The 15855-nt window shown below is 42.0% G+C and overlaps 1 protein-coding gene across 1 annotated transcript; it reads left to right on the top strand.

Moving 5' to 3' along the window:
* Positions 1 to 10856: 10856 nt before the first annotated feature.
* marveld1 (MARVEL domain containing 1) lies at positions 10857 to 12068 on the top strand. Its single transcript, XM_021580874.3, has one exon. It carries the CDS (start codon positions 11116 to 11118, stop codon positions 11602 to 11604), a length of 489 nt encoding a protein of 162 aa, XP_021436549.2. The 5' UTR covers positions 10857 to 11115; the 3' UTR covers positions 11605 to 12068.
* The last annotated feature ends 3787 nt before the right edge of the window (positions 12069 to 15855 follow it).

Genomic DNA, 15855 nt, shown 5'->3' with positions numbered 1-15855 from the left:
CCTCTTCAAAGAGGGAGACACTCTCGACCCAAATTGCTACAGATCTATATCTATCCTTTCTAAGGTCTTCGAAAGCCAAGTCAACGAACAGATTACCGACCATTTCGAATCCCACCGTACCTTCTCCGCTATGCAATCTGGTTTCTGAGCTGGCCATGGGTGCACCTCAGCCACGCTCAAGTTCCTAAACGATATAACCGCCATCGATAAGAGACATTACTGTGCAGCCGTATTCATCGACCTGGCCAAGGCTTTCGACTCTGTCAATCACCCAATTCTTATTGGCAGACTCAACAGCCTTGGTTTCTCAAATGATTGCCTCACCTGGTTCACCAACTACTTCTCTGATAGAGTTCAGTGTGTCAAATCAGAGGGCCTGTTGTCCGGACCTCTGGCAGTCTCTATGGGGGTGCCACAGGGTCCAATTCTCGGGCAGACTCTCTTCTCTGTATACATCAATGATGTCGCTCTCCGCAGCTTACACAGGGGCACTTAATGCCCAGCCAGGTCGACCCCCCGCTGGACAGTGACCTCAGAAACAATCTTTGTTTCGAGGAGGCTATATTTCTGAAGCACTGTATGTAGTCGAGATGCTTGCTGGGTTCACCGTACTGACATCTTCCTGGGGTTCTGCTGCTCTCTGTTGAGCAAAGTGATAGAGACACACTTGGGTCCATAAGGCAAGCTACTTCAGGGGTTGGATCGAAGTTGGCTGCCAGAGGATTCAGTATGCATGCGAAGAACAGTAAGTTCAGGAGGACCTGTGCCAACTGTTTTGCAACAATAATGTCTGCAAGTGTGCCTCAAGGTTGAGAGGGCACGGCACCACATCAGACAGCTAGCTACTGGCTATGAGTTTGAAGTTGGTCAGTGTGGATGGCGAATGGCTCCAGCAACTTCACAAGCTGTTCTAGCTTGGACCAGTCACGCTCTGTGATCGCACTCAAATTTCTTCCCTATTAGCTCGTGATAGCTAGTTATGGTGATGCACAAGTTAGGCCTATTTGAAACATCAGTGTCTATTGGCAGATTCAGCTCAAAAACCCCATTAGAAAAAAAGCTTGAAAACCCCATTTAATTTTTGCTCAAAGCTTAGAAGAAAACCATTACAACTGAACATAATTTATCATGGTTTTTATTTGATTTTAGTTTGGTTTGGAGTCAAAGCTAAAAGTTTCAAATATGTACTTTTTACTGAATTGTTTTTCCAATTTTAGTTTTTCTTTTTAGTTTCTGTTTTCATTTAGTATAATAACCTTACTGCCAACACAGTAAATAGACTGATAGCTTATGTAAAATATTTGACAGTATGGGTAGGCTACAGTATTGCTGTGCGATAGGAGTCCAACATCATTGCCTATACCAAGGGAGGATGGAGAAACCCAATAATCTATTGATAAACTAAAAATGTGTCTTTTGCATCTAGAGGCCTAATGCCAATAGTTACAAATTATACAGCAAATAAAGGGCATTATTGTCACCATAAAAGGTGACTAGAGGACATGTTCAACTTTTATTGCTTGTTCTTGCGAGCACAATTTTATTTATAACGTGAAACATGTGTATGTATGGCCTGAGGCATCATGCCCATAGCACGTCCCCCCTGAGATTTCTCCTATTAAAACGTTTTATTTTTTAATCAAATTTATTTTTTTCCTCTCTATAATACCACAAGCCACTTAGCAATTTTATAAAATTGTCTTTAGCTAGCCCAGATAGGTTCCCAATCTCCCAACCTTACAACTAGCTACCAAGAAGCCATTTCAGGCTATCAATCAAGTTAGAGTAGCTAGCTTGTCTAACTATCTTAGCTGGCATGCCTGCTGACAAGTTTGGTAGACTTTAGAAAAGCAAGCAATTACTAAATGTACTGAATAAGACTAACATTCCTTGTAATCTTTTACCCAGATTTTAACAAATGCAGAAAAGCATATTCAATGTTTCTTAAAGAACATAACCACCAGTCAGGAGGATACAGACAGCTCAAGATGTACTTTGCATTAGGAAAGTATTCAGACTCCTTCTCTTTTTCCACAGCTTTTTACGTTACAGTCTTATTCTAAAATTGATTAAATTTATTTCTTTCCTCATCAATCACACACACGATTTTTCAACAAATTCTCACGGTTTGACCAATTTAACTTCAAATTTCGAAGGTGTCAAATTTCAAATGTCAAATTTCAAAGTGTTTTTGCACCCCGAGTTGCTCCGCTGCTATTGCTGGAGCCTCGCGGTTGGTTAAGTTTAGGCATTCATTCTGAATGTTTAAGTTTGGGATAGGGTTAAAACAACAACAAAAAAGGGTTCTCCCAAGTGGCGCAGGGGTCCAAGGTGTCACTACAGACCCGGGTTTGATCCTGGGCTGTATCACAACCTGCTGTGAAAGGGAGTCCTATAGGGCGGCGCACAATTAGCCCAGCATCGTCTGATGGTAGGTTACAGGGCTAATAGTACTATGGAAGGCTCCTGATCAGTTCTTCCTAACAGATTAATAGCTGATTTACAGTGGCTTGCAATTTTAGCATTAGTATATTAGCATTAGTAATAGCATTTTTCCTATTTTGTTGCCTTACAACCTGGAATTCAAATAGATTTTGGGGGGGTTTGTATCATTTGATTTACACAACATGCTTACCACTTTGAAGATGCAAAATATTTTTCATTGTGAGAAACAAAGGAATAAGACAAAAAAAAGAGAAAACTTGAGCGTGCATAACTATTCAACCCCCCAAAGTCAATACTTTGTCGAGCTACCTTTTGCAGCAATTATAGCTGCAAGTCTCTTGGGGTATGTCTCTATAAGCTTGGCACATCTAGCCACTGGGATTTTTGCCCATTTTTCAAGGCAAAACTGCTCCAGCTCCTTTAAGTTGGATGGGTTCCAGGAATCCTTAAGGCATACCAGAGATTCTCAATTGGATTGAGGTCTGGGCTTTGACTAGGCCATTCCAAGACATTTATATGATTCCCCTTAAACCACTTGAGTGTTGCTTTAGCAGTATGCTTAGGATCATTGTCCTGCTGGAAGGTGAACCTCTGTCCCAGTCTCACATCTCTGGGAGACTGAAACAGGTTTCCCTCAAGAATTTCCCTGTATTTTTGCACCATCCATCATTCCTTCAATTCTGACCAGTTTCCCAGTCCCAGCCGATGAAAAACATTCCCACAGCATGATGCTGCCACCACCATGCTTCACTGTGGAGATGGTATTCTCGGGGTGATGAGAGGTGTTGGGTTTGTGCCAGACATAGCATTTTCTTCGATGGCCAAAAAGCCTCATCTGACCAGAATACCTTCTTCCATATATTTGAGGAGTCTCCCACATGTCTTTTGGCGAACACCAGATGTTTGCTTATTTTTTCTTTAAGCAATATCTTTTTTTCTGGCCACTCTTCCATTAAGCCCAGCTCAGTGGAGTGTGCGGCTTAAAGTGGCTCCTTCAGGGTTATCTTTTGTCTCTTTGTTGCCTCTCTGATTATTAATTCCCTCCTTGCCTGGTCTATGAGTTTTGGTGTGCGGCCCTCTCTTGGCAGGTTTGTTGTGGTGCCATATTCTTTCTATTTTTTAATAATGGATTTAGTGCTGCTCCGTGGGATGTTCAAAGTTTCATATATTTTTTTATAACCCAACCCTGATTTGTACTTTGTCCCTGAACTGTTTGGAGAGCTCCTTGGTCTTCATGGTGCCACTTGCTTGGTGGTGCCCCTTGCTTAGGGGTGTTGCAGACTCTGGGGTCTTTCGGAACTGGTGTATATATACTGAGATCATGTGACACTTAGATTGCACAAAGGTGGACTTTATTTAACTAACTATGTGACTTCTGGAGTTTATTTTTTATTTTATTTCACCTTTATTTAACCAGGTTGGCCAGTTGAGAACAAGTTCTCATTTACAACTGTGACCTGACCAAGATAGAGCAAAGCAGTGCGACACAAACAACACAGAGTTACACATGGGATAAACAAATGCACAGTACATAACACAATAGAAAAGTCTATACACAGTGTGTGCAAATGTAGAAAGATTAGGGAGGTAAGGCAATAAATAGGCCATAGTGGCGAAATAATTGCAATTTAGCAATTAAACCCTGGAGTGATAGATGTGCATAAGGTGTATGTGGAAGTAGAGATACTGGGGTGCAAAGGAGCAAAAAAGAAAAAGAAAAAAATATGTGGATGGGTGGGCTATTTACAGATGGGCTATGTACAGGTGCAATGATCGGTAAGCTGCTCTGACAGCTGATGCTTAGTCAGGGAGACGTAAGTCTCCAGCTTCAGTGATTTTTGCAATTCGTTCCAGTCATTGGCAGCAGAGAACTGGAAAGAACTGGAAGGAAAGGTGGCCAAAGGAGGAGTTGGCTTTGTGTGGTTGACCAGTGAAATATGCCTACTGTGCTACGGGTGGGTGCTGCTATTGTGACCAGTGAGCTGAGATAAGGCGGGGTTTTACCTAGCAAAAACGTATAGATGACCTGAAGCCAGTGGGTTTGGTGAAGAATATGAAGCAAGGGCCAGCCAACGACAGCATACAGGTCGCAATGGTGGGTAGTATATGGGGCTTTGGTGACAAAATGGATGGCACTGTGATAGACTACATCCAATTTTCTGAGTAGAGTATTGGAGGCTATTTTGTAAATGACATTGCTGAAGTCAAGGTTCTGCAGGAAAGTCGGTTTTACGAGGGTATGTTTGGCAGCATGAGTGAAGGAGGCTTTGTTGCGAAATAGGAAGCTGATTCTAGATTTAATTTCGGATTGGTTATTGGTTTCCAGATCTTATTTAGGGGCTTCATAGCAAAGGGGGTGAATACATATTCACGCAACACTTTTCAGTTTTTTAATTTTCAGATCTAATTTTTTTTTCATTTCACTTCTCCAATTTGTACTATTTTGTGTATGTCCATCACATGAAATTCTAATAAAAATACATTTAAATTACAGGTTGTAATGCAACAAGGGGGGTGAATACTTTTGCAAGGCACTATAACTCAACTCTATGGTGAATGACGTTTATTATGAACTCCACCAACGGAGTCGAGCTGTGAAGAGGCTTCATTTCACCCAAGGTCAATCATTTTTATTCGTAAACGCTTACCTTGTACCAACGTTGTGTATATGTTTACGTGCCCGTGTGGTAAGCCTATGTGGGCCAAACAAAAATAAAATAAGAATATCTGAACATAAAACAGCTGTCCGCACTGGCAATATTGAATAAGCTATGGCAAAACACGGCCCATCGTCCTCTTTGCGCTTTGTGGGCCTGGAACAGGTCACACCTATTAGAGGTGGGAACCACCCTAAAATTATCTCACAATGAGATGTGTTTTGGATTGATAGATTTGAGAGGTGTTTTGGATTGATATATTTAATATATCATGCATCCTTGAGGTCTAAATGATAATTTCTCAATCAGACCTTTTTTGTTGATTATATGGCTGCGCTGTATTTTGAATGCTTATGTATGTATATGTATATTTTATTACATTCAATCACGGTATTTCTATCCAGATGTATAACGGTTCTGTAACGACAGACGCTGGGAGACGAGAAGCAACCACAGGGTGTGGATTTAATAATAAATAGACATGAAACAAAAAAAGAACAGCATCTGGATAGGAGAAACATAACAACATCAATGCTGACTCGGGAATGAAACTGAGGAAGTGACAGATAAAGGGGAGGTAAATTACTGTATTGCAAAATGTACAATGATGGAGTCCAGGTGAGTCCCATATTTAAGCACAGGTGCGCATAACGATGGTGGCAGGTGTGCGTAATGATAACTGAACTGGTGACCTCGAGCACCTGAGAGGGGGAGTGGGAGCAGACTTGACAAGATGTCTATTTTTTATACTCCAACGTGTGCAAAGCTGTCATCAAGGCGAAGGGTGGCTACTTTGAAGAATGTAAGAATCACCTAGACACCAATGACGTGATGGAGTCCAGGTGAGTACCATAATTAAGCGCAGGTACGCATAATGATGAGTGAACTTGTGACATTGAGCACCGGAGAGGGGGAGAGGGGGAGCAGGAGCAGACATGACAAGATGTCTATTTTTATACCCAAACGTGTACAAAGCTGTCATCAAGACAAAGAGTGGCTACTTTGAAGAACATAAAATATAAAATATATTTTGATTTGTTTAACACTTTTTTGGTTACTACATGATTCCATATGTGTTATTTCAGGGTTTTGATCAGTGGTGGAAAAAGTACCCAATTGTAATACTTAAAAGTAAAAAGTAAAAGTACAGATGCCTTAATAGAAAGTTACTCAAGTAAAAGTGAAAGTCACCCAGTAAAATACTACTTGAGTAAAAGTCTAAACGTATTTGGTTCTAAATATACTTAAGTATCAAACATATATGGAATTGGTACAATATACTTAAGTACTAAAAGTAAAAGTATAAATAATTTCAAATTCCTTATATTATGCAAAGCAGATGGCACCATTGTCTTGTTTATAAAATACAGATAACCAGGGGTACACTCCAACACTCAGACATCATTTACAAATGATGCATTTGTGTTTAATGAACCTGCCAGATCAGAGGCAGTAGGGATGACCATGTGTTCTCTTGATAAGTGCGTGAATTTGACCATTTTCCTGTCCTGCTAAGCACTCGACATGTAACGAGTACTTTTGGGTGTCAGGGAAAATGTATGGAGTAAAAAGTATATTATTTTCTTCAGGAATGTAGTGAAGTAAAAGTAGTCAAAAATATAAATACCAAAGAAAAGTACAGATACCCAAAAAACTACTTAAGTAGTACTTTAAAGTATTTTTACTTAAGTACTTTACACCACTGGTTTCGATGTCTTCACTATTATTCTACAATGTACTGTATAAAATAGTAAAAATACAGAAAATTCCTTGATGAGTAGGTGTGTCCAAACTTTTGACTGGTACTGGTACTGACTGGTACCAGTCAAAAGTTTGGACACACACACACACATATATATATAGTACCAGTCAAAAGTTTGGACACCTACTCATCAAGGGATTTTCTATATATATATATATATATATATATATATACGCTACTGTTCAAAAGTTAGGGGTCATTTAGAAATGTCCTTGTTTTTGAAAGAAAAGCACATTTCTTGTCCATTAAAATAACATCGAATTGATCAGAAATACAGTGTAGACATTGTTAATGTTGTAAATGACTATTGTAGCTGGAGAATATCTACATAGGTGTACAGAGGCCCATCATCATCAACCATCACTCCTGTGTTCCAATGGCACGTTGTTTTAGCCAATCCAAGTTTATCATTTTAAAAGGCTAATTGATCATTAGAAAACCCTTTTGCAATTATGTTAGCACAGCTGAAAACTGTTGTCCTGATTAAAGACTAGTTAAGTATCTGGAGCATCAACATTTGTGGGTTCGATTACAAGCTCAAAATGGCCAGAAACAAAGTACTTTCTCCTGAAACTCATCAGTCTATTTTTGTTCTGAGAAATGAAGGCTATTCCATGTGAGAAATTGCAAAGAAACTGAAGATCTCGTACAACACTGTGTACTACTCCCTTCACAGAACAGTGCAAACTGGCGCTAACCAGAATAGAAAGAGGAGTGGGAGGCACAACTGAGTACAACTGAGCAAGAGGAGCAAGAGGACAAATACATTAGAGTACATTAGTGTGTCTAGTTTGAGAAACAGACGCCTCACAAGTCCTCAACCTAGCAGCTTCATTAAATAGTACTGGCAAAACACCAGTCTCAACGTCAACAGTGAAGAGGAGAGTTCCTCTGTCCAGTGTCTGTGTTCTTTTGCCCATCTTAATCTTTTCTTTTTATTGGCCAGTCTGAGATATGTTTTTTTTTTTTCCAACTCTGCCTAATTTCCAAGAATTGTCCTGGTTTTACTATCCTTGTGGGGACTTTTGGAGATTTAAGTTCCCACCAGGCTGGAAAAAAAGGGAGAGCAATAAGTAGTGTCCCATATTACAAGCAACTGTATGATGACTTTACCGAAAAGCTCAGTCAACTACAAATAAATTGGTGTACGCAGTCAAGTAAAGACATCTATGGCTCAAGTGTGAATGATGTTTACAGTGGAATTATAACGTACAGAAACGTTGCTATATCATAATGTGTACAATTCGTGAAAAGACTATGGGAAAATCACTTAAGAGACACACGGCGTGGCTAATCTCAGTGCGAAGACTCCCGGTGAGAGCAGTATACCAATGGCGCTATTATGTTAAAACAAAAAAATGCCCAATACCATTATGCACTGATGATGAAACAATTGAACACTTATTATTAGAGTATAGCAGAACTAAGGAAATCTGGGAACTAATGCAAGATTTTGGAGTAACTATTCAAGTCGAAACAAATTCGATGGAACGCTGAAAGAAATCTACAAAGACCTTTTTCACTTGATCATATGTATAGTGAAACGCACAAATATGGAAAACCCGGTGCCAAATGACAACTTGAATAGTTACTTGAGTAGTTACTCCAAAATCTTGCATTAGTTCCCAAAACAGTTTTTAAACAAATTAGAAGAGAACTCATAAGGAGGAGAACCATCTAAACGAAACGAGAAGGGGTGAACAATGGGAAGTTCTTGACTTTTGATTAAAAAATACATATATATACAGCACCAGTCAAAAGTATGGACATACCTACTCATTCCAGGGTTCTTATTTATTTTTTACTATTTTCTACATTGTCAAATAATAGTGAAGACATCAAAGCTATGAAATAACACATAAGTATACAGATATCCCTATTTGGTAAAAGACCAAATCCATATTATGGCAAGTACAGCTCAAATAAGCAAAGAGAAACTAGTCCATCATTACTTTAAGACATGAAGGTCAGTCAATCCGGAAAATGTCAAGAACTTTGAAAGTTTCTTCAAGTCCAGTCGCAAAAACCACCAAGCGCTATGATGAAACTGGATCTCATGAGGCCCGCCACAGGACAGGAAGACCCAGAGTTACCTCTGCTGCAGAGGATACGTTCATTAGAGTTACCAGCCTCAGAAATTGCAGCCCAAATAAATGCTTCACAGAGTTCAAGTAACAGACACATCTCAACATCAACTGTTCAGAGGAGACTGCATGAATCAGGCATTCATGGTCAAATTGCTGCAAAGAAACCACTACCAAAGGACACCAATAATAAGAAGAGACTTGCTTGGGCAAAGAAACACGAGCAATGAACATTAGACACTCTGTGATCACACTCTCCGCATCAAATATGAGTAAGACCTTTAAACAGGTCAACATTCACAAGGCCGCAGGACCAGACGGATTACCAGGACGTGTACTTTGAGCATGCAAAGACCTACTGGCAAGTGTCTTCACTGAAATTTTGAACCTCTCCCTGTCTGAGTCTGTAATACCAACATATTTAAAGCAGACCACCATAGTCTCTATGCCCAAGAACACTAAGGTAACCTGCCTAAATGACTACCGACCCGTAGCACTCACGTCTGTTGCCACGAAGTGCTTTGAAAAGCTGGTCATGGCTCACATCAAATTCATTATCCCGAAACCCTAGACCCACTCCAATTTGCATACCGCCCCAACAGATCCACAGATGATGCCATCTCTATTGCACTTCACACTGCCCTTTCACACCGGGACAAAAGGAACACTTATGTGAGAATGATATTCATTGACTACAGCTCAGCATTCAACACCATAGCGCCATCAAAGCTCATCACTAAGCTAAGGACCCGGGGACCAAACACCTCCCTCTGCAACTGGATCCTGGACTTCCTGACGGGCCGCCCTCAGGTGGTAAGGGTAGGTAACAACACATCTGCCACACTGATCCTCAACACGGGGGCCCCTCAGGGGTGGTACTCAGTCCCCTCCTGTACTCGCTGTTCACTCATGACTGCACTGCCAGGCACGACTCCAACACCATCATTAAGTTTGCCGATGACACAACAGTAGGCCTCATCACCAACAACGACGAGACAGCATATATGGAGGAGGTCAGAGACCTGGCCATATAGTGTCAGGACAACAATCTTTCCCTCAATGTGATCAAGACTAAGGAGATGATTGTGGAGTACAGGAAAAGGGGGACCGAGCACACCCTCATTCTCACCGACGGGCTGTGGTGGAACAGGTTGATAACTTCAAGTTCCTTGGTGTCCACATCAACAACAAACTAACATGGTCCATGCACAACAAGACAGTTGTGAAGAGGGCACGACAAAACCTATTCCCTCTCAGGAGACTGAAAAGATTTGGCATGGGTCCTTAGATCCTCAAAAGGTTCTGCAGCTGCAATATCGAGAGCAACCTGACTGGTTGCATCACTGCCTGGTATGGCATATTTGCATTGCCCCCCTGCAGAGTGGAAAAACAGCCAACAAGTGCTCAGCATATGTGGGAACTCCTTCAAAACTGTTGGAAAAGCATTCCAAGTGAAGCTGGTTGAGAGAATGCCAAGAGTGTGCAAAGCTGTCATCAAGGCAAAGGATGACTATTTTGAAGAATCTAAAATCTCAAATATATTTTGATTTGTTTAACACTTTTTTGGTTACTACATGATTCCATATGTGTTATTTCAGAGTTTTGATGTCTTTACTATAATTATACAATGTAGAAAATAGTACAAATAAAGAAAAACCCTTTAATGAGTAGGTGTGTCCTTTTGACTGGTACTGTATGTAATGTAAATGTGTTGTAATTTACGATGTATGATATTATTCCAGTTTAAATAATAAAGATAGACTAATTTTATTTTTTTAAGTAAAAAAAGTTACAAAATAAGAAATGATTGTCTCATGAAAGAGAAAAATAAACAGAGTAAGCACTCCCCCCCAGTAGGAGGAGCAGCCTTGGAATTCCAGTCCGTCCCCTGTCTCCTTCCCCCAACCCCTGGGTGAGAGGGGAGTGCTGTAGCCCTCCAAAGGAAACGGAAGAGACGAAACTCACAAAATCCTCATTTTAAAACCCCGGGGCTGTGAAGAAGAAAATACAACTCTTTGACAAACTTTACACTTTATAACCACCTATTTAGCACTCCACCCTCCCTTTTTATTTGTCATTTTTTTGTTGCTGTTTTTATTTTTATTTTGTGGCAGATTTTAAAGGACCTAGTGCTCAGTTAAAGGACCCAGTGTTCGCTGGATTAGAGATGCCCCCCCAGCCGGAGGTGAACAAACATTTCTGGGACTTCCTAAAGAGTTTTCTCGGCATTATCCGAATCCTCCAAATCATTTTCGGAGCAGGACTATGGGTCACAATCGCCGCCAACAAATACGAAGGCTCCATTCACTTCGTCCTGTTCGTGGCCGTGCTCTTCTGGCTCCTCACCCTCACCGCGTTTTTTATCACTCTCCTGGACAAACAGGACCTTGTCCCCGTCTTGGGAGGGGACCGGTGGTTGCTTAGCAACCTGGTTCATGACATCGCTGCTGCGGTGCTGTATCTACCGGCGATCGGCGTCATGATCTACAAGACAGGGCGGTACGAGTACTGCAACCTGGAGCAATATAAACACCACTGCCTGTATAAAGTCTATCTGGCTGCTGCCGTGTTCGCATGTCTGGCCGCTGTTGTGTATCTTGTCTCGTCGGTGTATGTTGGTTGTAGGAAGTGCCGGGGAGAGCAGACGGTGGTTTGAGAGAGGGGAGGACAGAGGGGGACTAAGGTGGAAGGGATATGTTGGAGGACTGGGGGGGGAGGCAAGAGCTCTCCCTGTTCCGTAATTTAATGTCAGCATAATTTCAGTAGTTTATCAACGTAAGCTACAGTACAGTACTTTTTTGGTACAATGTTTGTGCGTTGACTGACAACAACATTCCGAAACCACGAGCAGTCTACCGGACCTTTTACCAATGCCTTTGAAAAGCATACCTCTTATGCTTTGCAGCGTACTACAAGCTGTAATAGCAGGGACATGATATGACATGCCTTTGATATGAAGAAACTACACCATATTTGTTGCCAATGTTTTTTTTTGTATCCTTTTAGCCAGAAATAACACATGTCTATATCAAAAGCAAAAACAATTATGTTCCTAATTATTCCTGAAGTGTCCTTCATGTTAAAACCAAATGTTGATGAATTAAAACCAATGTCACTGAACACCAGAGACAAGGTTCTCTTATTTGGTAATAACACCTTCTGCATGTAGGGGCAGATATCATTTACAGAAGTAGCCTATTGCTACCACTATTATTATCATTATTTTGCAGTAATAGGTCTACACCAGTTTGTTTCATTAATAACTATTTCCAGAGTTATTTCAAATCTGAAAAGTATACATCTGCAGACTCTGTGTTTGCACCTGTTTGTGAATGATTATGATGTTGGTGGCTTTCCAAAATGAGAAGCCAGTTTGGGGCTGGGAGCCCTCAGCTACTTCCTGTCTGAGACAAACATGCTTAACCAATCAGCAGGGGTCTCTGGGATGCCACATGAAAGACATGGAAGAGCGTGTGCTTTTACTCTGTAATCTCTGTGACTGGAACTGTGTGTGTCTGGGTACGTATTTATGTGATTATTGTTATATCTGTGTGTGTCTGTGTGTCTATGTGTGTGTGTGAGAGAGAGAGAGAGAGAGAGAGAGAGAGAGAGAGAGAGAGATGATACTGACTGGGAAGGGGAAGTTCTTATTATTATTAATGGTGGGGGGTTGAGGGTGTGTGTGCGGAGAGAGGGGGTGAGAAGTGTTGATAAGTGGTCTAGAAGTGGTCTGCAGGGAGAGTAGATGAGTAGTGGTCTATTCCAGGCAAACCCACATTTCCTGCTAACTTAGAAAGCAAAAAGAAAAGCATGCGTGGCATGACAACGACAACAGAGTTGGAATAAGCAGAAATAAATCCAGCCACAGAGTGTATGACACAGGCTAAACCTAGCAATGTGAAAATGAAGGAAGAGATGTGAAAATGTTGGGACAGGACCCATGTTCTGTGCTGAGCCCTGAGTAGACTGGAGGACACAAAACACAAGATGGAATGGTGAGGCTAATGTTGAACAGATGCACTGCAGGGATAGACTGTAAATCTACCACAGTGTGTGTGAGTCATAAGTGATGGATCTGCAGCACAGCCTAAGCAAACAGCTCAGATAGAAACAAACAATAACCCTCCTCAATAAGACCTGCTAACTCTAGGCCTCTCTAACTCACAACTTCAATTAGTGACAGATACTTTTCTTATGATCAATCACAATGAGTCTTCCCAAAATGAAAGTTATTTATCGTTGATTTGTTTGTGGGGAAACTGACAGCTTTGCTTTAGTTGCATTAAGCCGTTGTCGTTTTTTCTCAAATGTTCAAATTTTCTCGTCAGAACTAGATATTTTGACTCAGCCATGGACTGACTGCATGTGCAAGACTCTATTCCTAAGAGCGTCAGCTAATGAAGTAAATTTAATGTGTGTCGGTGCTGCTGCTGCTGCTGCTGCTGATGTGGCCATTGACACTTTGCTTCTTGAAAGTCCAACTTGATTGCTGACATGCAAAACATATTGGGACTGTATTTTTTCAATTTTACCTTTATTTAATTAGGCAAGTCAGTTAAGAACAAATTCTTATTTTCAATGACGACCTAGGAACAGTGGGTTAACTGCTTTGTTAAGGGGCAGAACAATTTTTGGCGATTCAATCTTGCAACATTTTGGTTACTAGTCCAACGCTCTAACCACTAGGCTACCTGCCGCCAGTGGACTAATGAAAAAAATACCAAAATATAGTTTTTAAGTGTATTTTCCCTCTAAGAACATGAGTGAAAGAGAGAGAGAGGGGAGAGGGAGAGAGAGAGAGAATGGCATTGGACAGATGTGAGATGGTTTTTTCCTTGTTAGCTAAGCCAGGAAGAAAGGGAGAAAGAGGGGGGACGCAAGAGTGTGAGGGAAATACAAATAGAGAGAGCGCATGACCAATAGAGAAATCAAATCAAATCAAATCAAATTTTATTTGTCACATACACATGGTTAGCAGATGTTAATGCGAGTGTAGCGAAATGCTTGTGCTTCTAGTTCCGACAATGCAGTAATAACAAGTAATCTAACTAACAATTCCAAAACTACTGTCTTGTACACAGTGTAAGGGGATAAAGAATATGTACATAAGGATATATGAATGAGTGATGGTACAGAGCAGCATAGGCAAGATACAGTAGATGGTATCGGGTACAGTATGTACAAATGAGATGAGTATGTAAACAAAGTGGCATAGTATAGTATAAAGTGGCTAGTGATACATGTATTACATAAGGATACCGTCGATGCTATAGAGTACAGTATATCCGTATGCGTATGAGATGAATAATGTAGGGTAAGTAACATTTATATAAGGTAGCATTGTTTAAAGTGGCTAGTGATATATTTACATCATTTCCCATCAATTCCCATTATTAAAGTGGCTGGAGTTGAGTCAGTGTCAGTGTGTTGGCAGCAGCCACTCAGTGTTAGTGGTGGCTGTTTAACAGTCTGATGGCCTTGAGATAGAAGCTGTTTTTCAGTCTCTCGGTCCCAGCTTTGATGCACCTGTACTGACCTCGCCTTCTGGATGATAGCGGGGTGAACAGGCAGTGGCTCGGGTGGTTGATGTCCTTGATGATCTTTATGGCCTTCCTGTGACATCGGGTGGTGTAGGTGTCCTGGAGGGCAGGTAGTTTGCCCCCGGTGATGCGTTGTGCAGACCTCACTACCCTCTGGAGAGCCTTACGGTTGAGGGCGGTGCAGTTGCCATACCAGGCGGTGATACAGCCCGCCAGGATGCTCTCGATTGTGCATCTGTAGAAGTTTGTGAGTGCTTTTGGTGACAAGCCGAATTTCTTCAGCCTCCTGAGGTTGAAGAGGCGCTGCTGCGCCTTCTTCACGATGCTGTCTGTGTGAGTGGACCAATTCAGTTTGTCTGTGATGTGTATGCCGAGGAACTTAAAACTTGCTACCCTCTCCACTACTGTTCCATCGATGTGGATAGGGGGGTGTTCCCTCTGCTGTTTCCTGAAGTCCACAATCATCTCCTTAGTTTTGTTGACGTTGAGTGTGAGGTTGTTTTCCTGACACCACACTCCGAGGGCCCTCACCTCCTCCCTGTAGGCCGTCTCATCGTTGTTGGTAATCAAGCCTACCACTGTTGTGTCGTCCGCAAACTTGATGATTGAGTTGGAGGCGTGCGTGGCCACGCAGTCGTGGGTGAACAGGGAGTACAGGAGAGGGCTCAGAACGCAACCTTGTGGGGCCCCAGTGTTGAGGATCAGCGGGGAGGAGATGTTGTTGCCTACCCTCACCACCTGGGGGCGGCCCGTCAGGAAGTCCAGTACCCAGTTGCACAGGGCGGGGTCGAGACCCAGGGTCTCGAGCTTGATGACGAGCTTGGAGGGTACTATGGTGTTGAATGCCGAGCTGTAGTCGATGAACAGCATTCTCACATAGGTATTCCTCTTGTCCAGATGGGTTAGGGCAGTGTGCAGTGTGGTTGAGATTGCATCGTCTGTGGACCTATTTGGGCGGTAAGCAAATTGGAGTGGGTCTAGGGTGTCAGGTAGGGTGGAGGTGATATGGTCCTTGACTAGTCTCTCAAAGCACTTCATGATGACGGATGTGAGTGCTACGGGGCGGTAGTCATTTAGCTCAGTTACCTTAGCTTTCTTGGGAACAGGAACAATGGTGGCCCTCTTGAAGCATGTGGGAACAGCAGACTGGTATAGGGATTGATTGAATATGTCCGTAAACACACCGGCCAGCTGGTCTGCGCATGCTCTGAGGGCGCGGCTGGGGATGCCATCTGGGCCTGCAGCCTTGCGAGGGTTAACACGTTTAAATGTCTTACTCACCTCGGCTGCAGTGAAGGAGAGACCGCATGTTTTCGTTGCAGGCCGTGTCAGTGGCACTGTATTGTCCTCAAAGCGGGCAAAAAAGT

This window comes from Oncorhynchus mykiss, chromosome 23 (assembly GCF_057628025.1).
Source record: "Oncorhynchus mykiss isolate SJ-2025 chromosome 23, ASM5762802v1, whole genome shotgun sequence".
Classification (NCBI taxonomy): Eukaryota; Metazoa; Chordata; class Actinopteri; order Salmoniformes; family Salmonidae; genus Oncorhynchus; species Oncorhynchus mykiss.
This window is presented reverse-complemented; position numbering and strand designations above follow the sequence as displayed.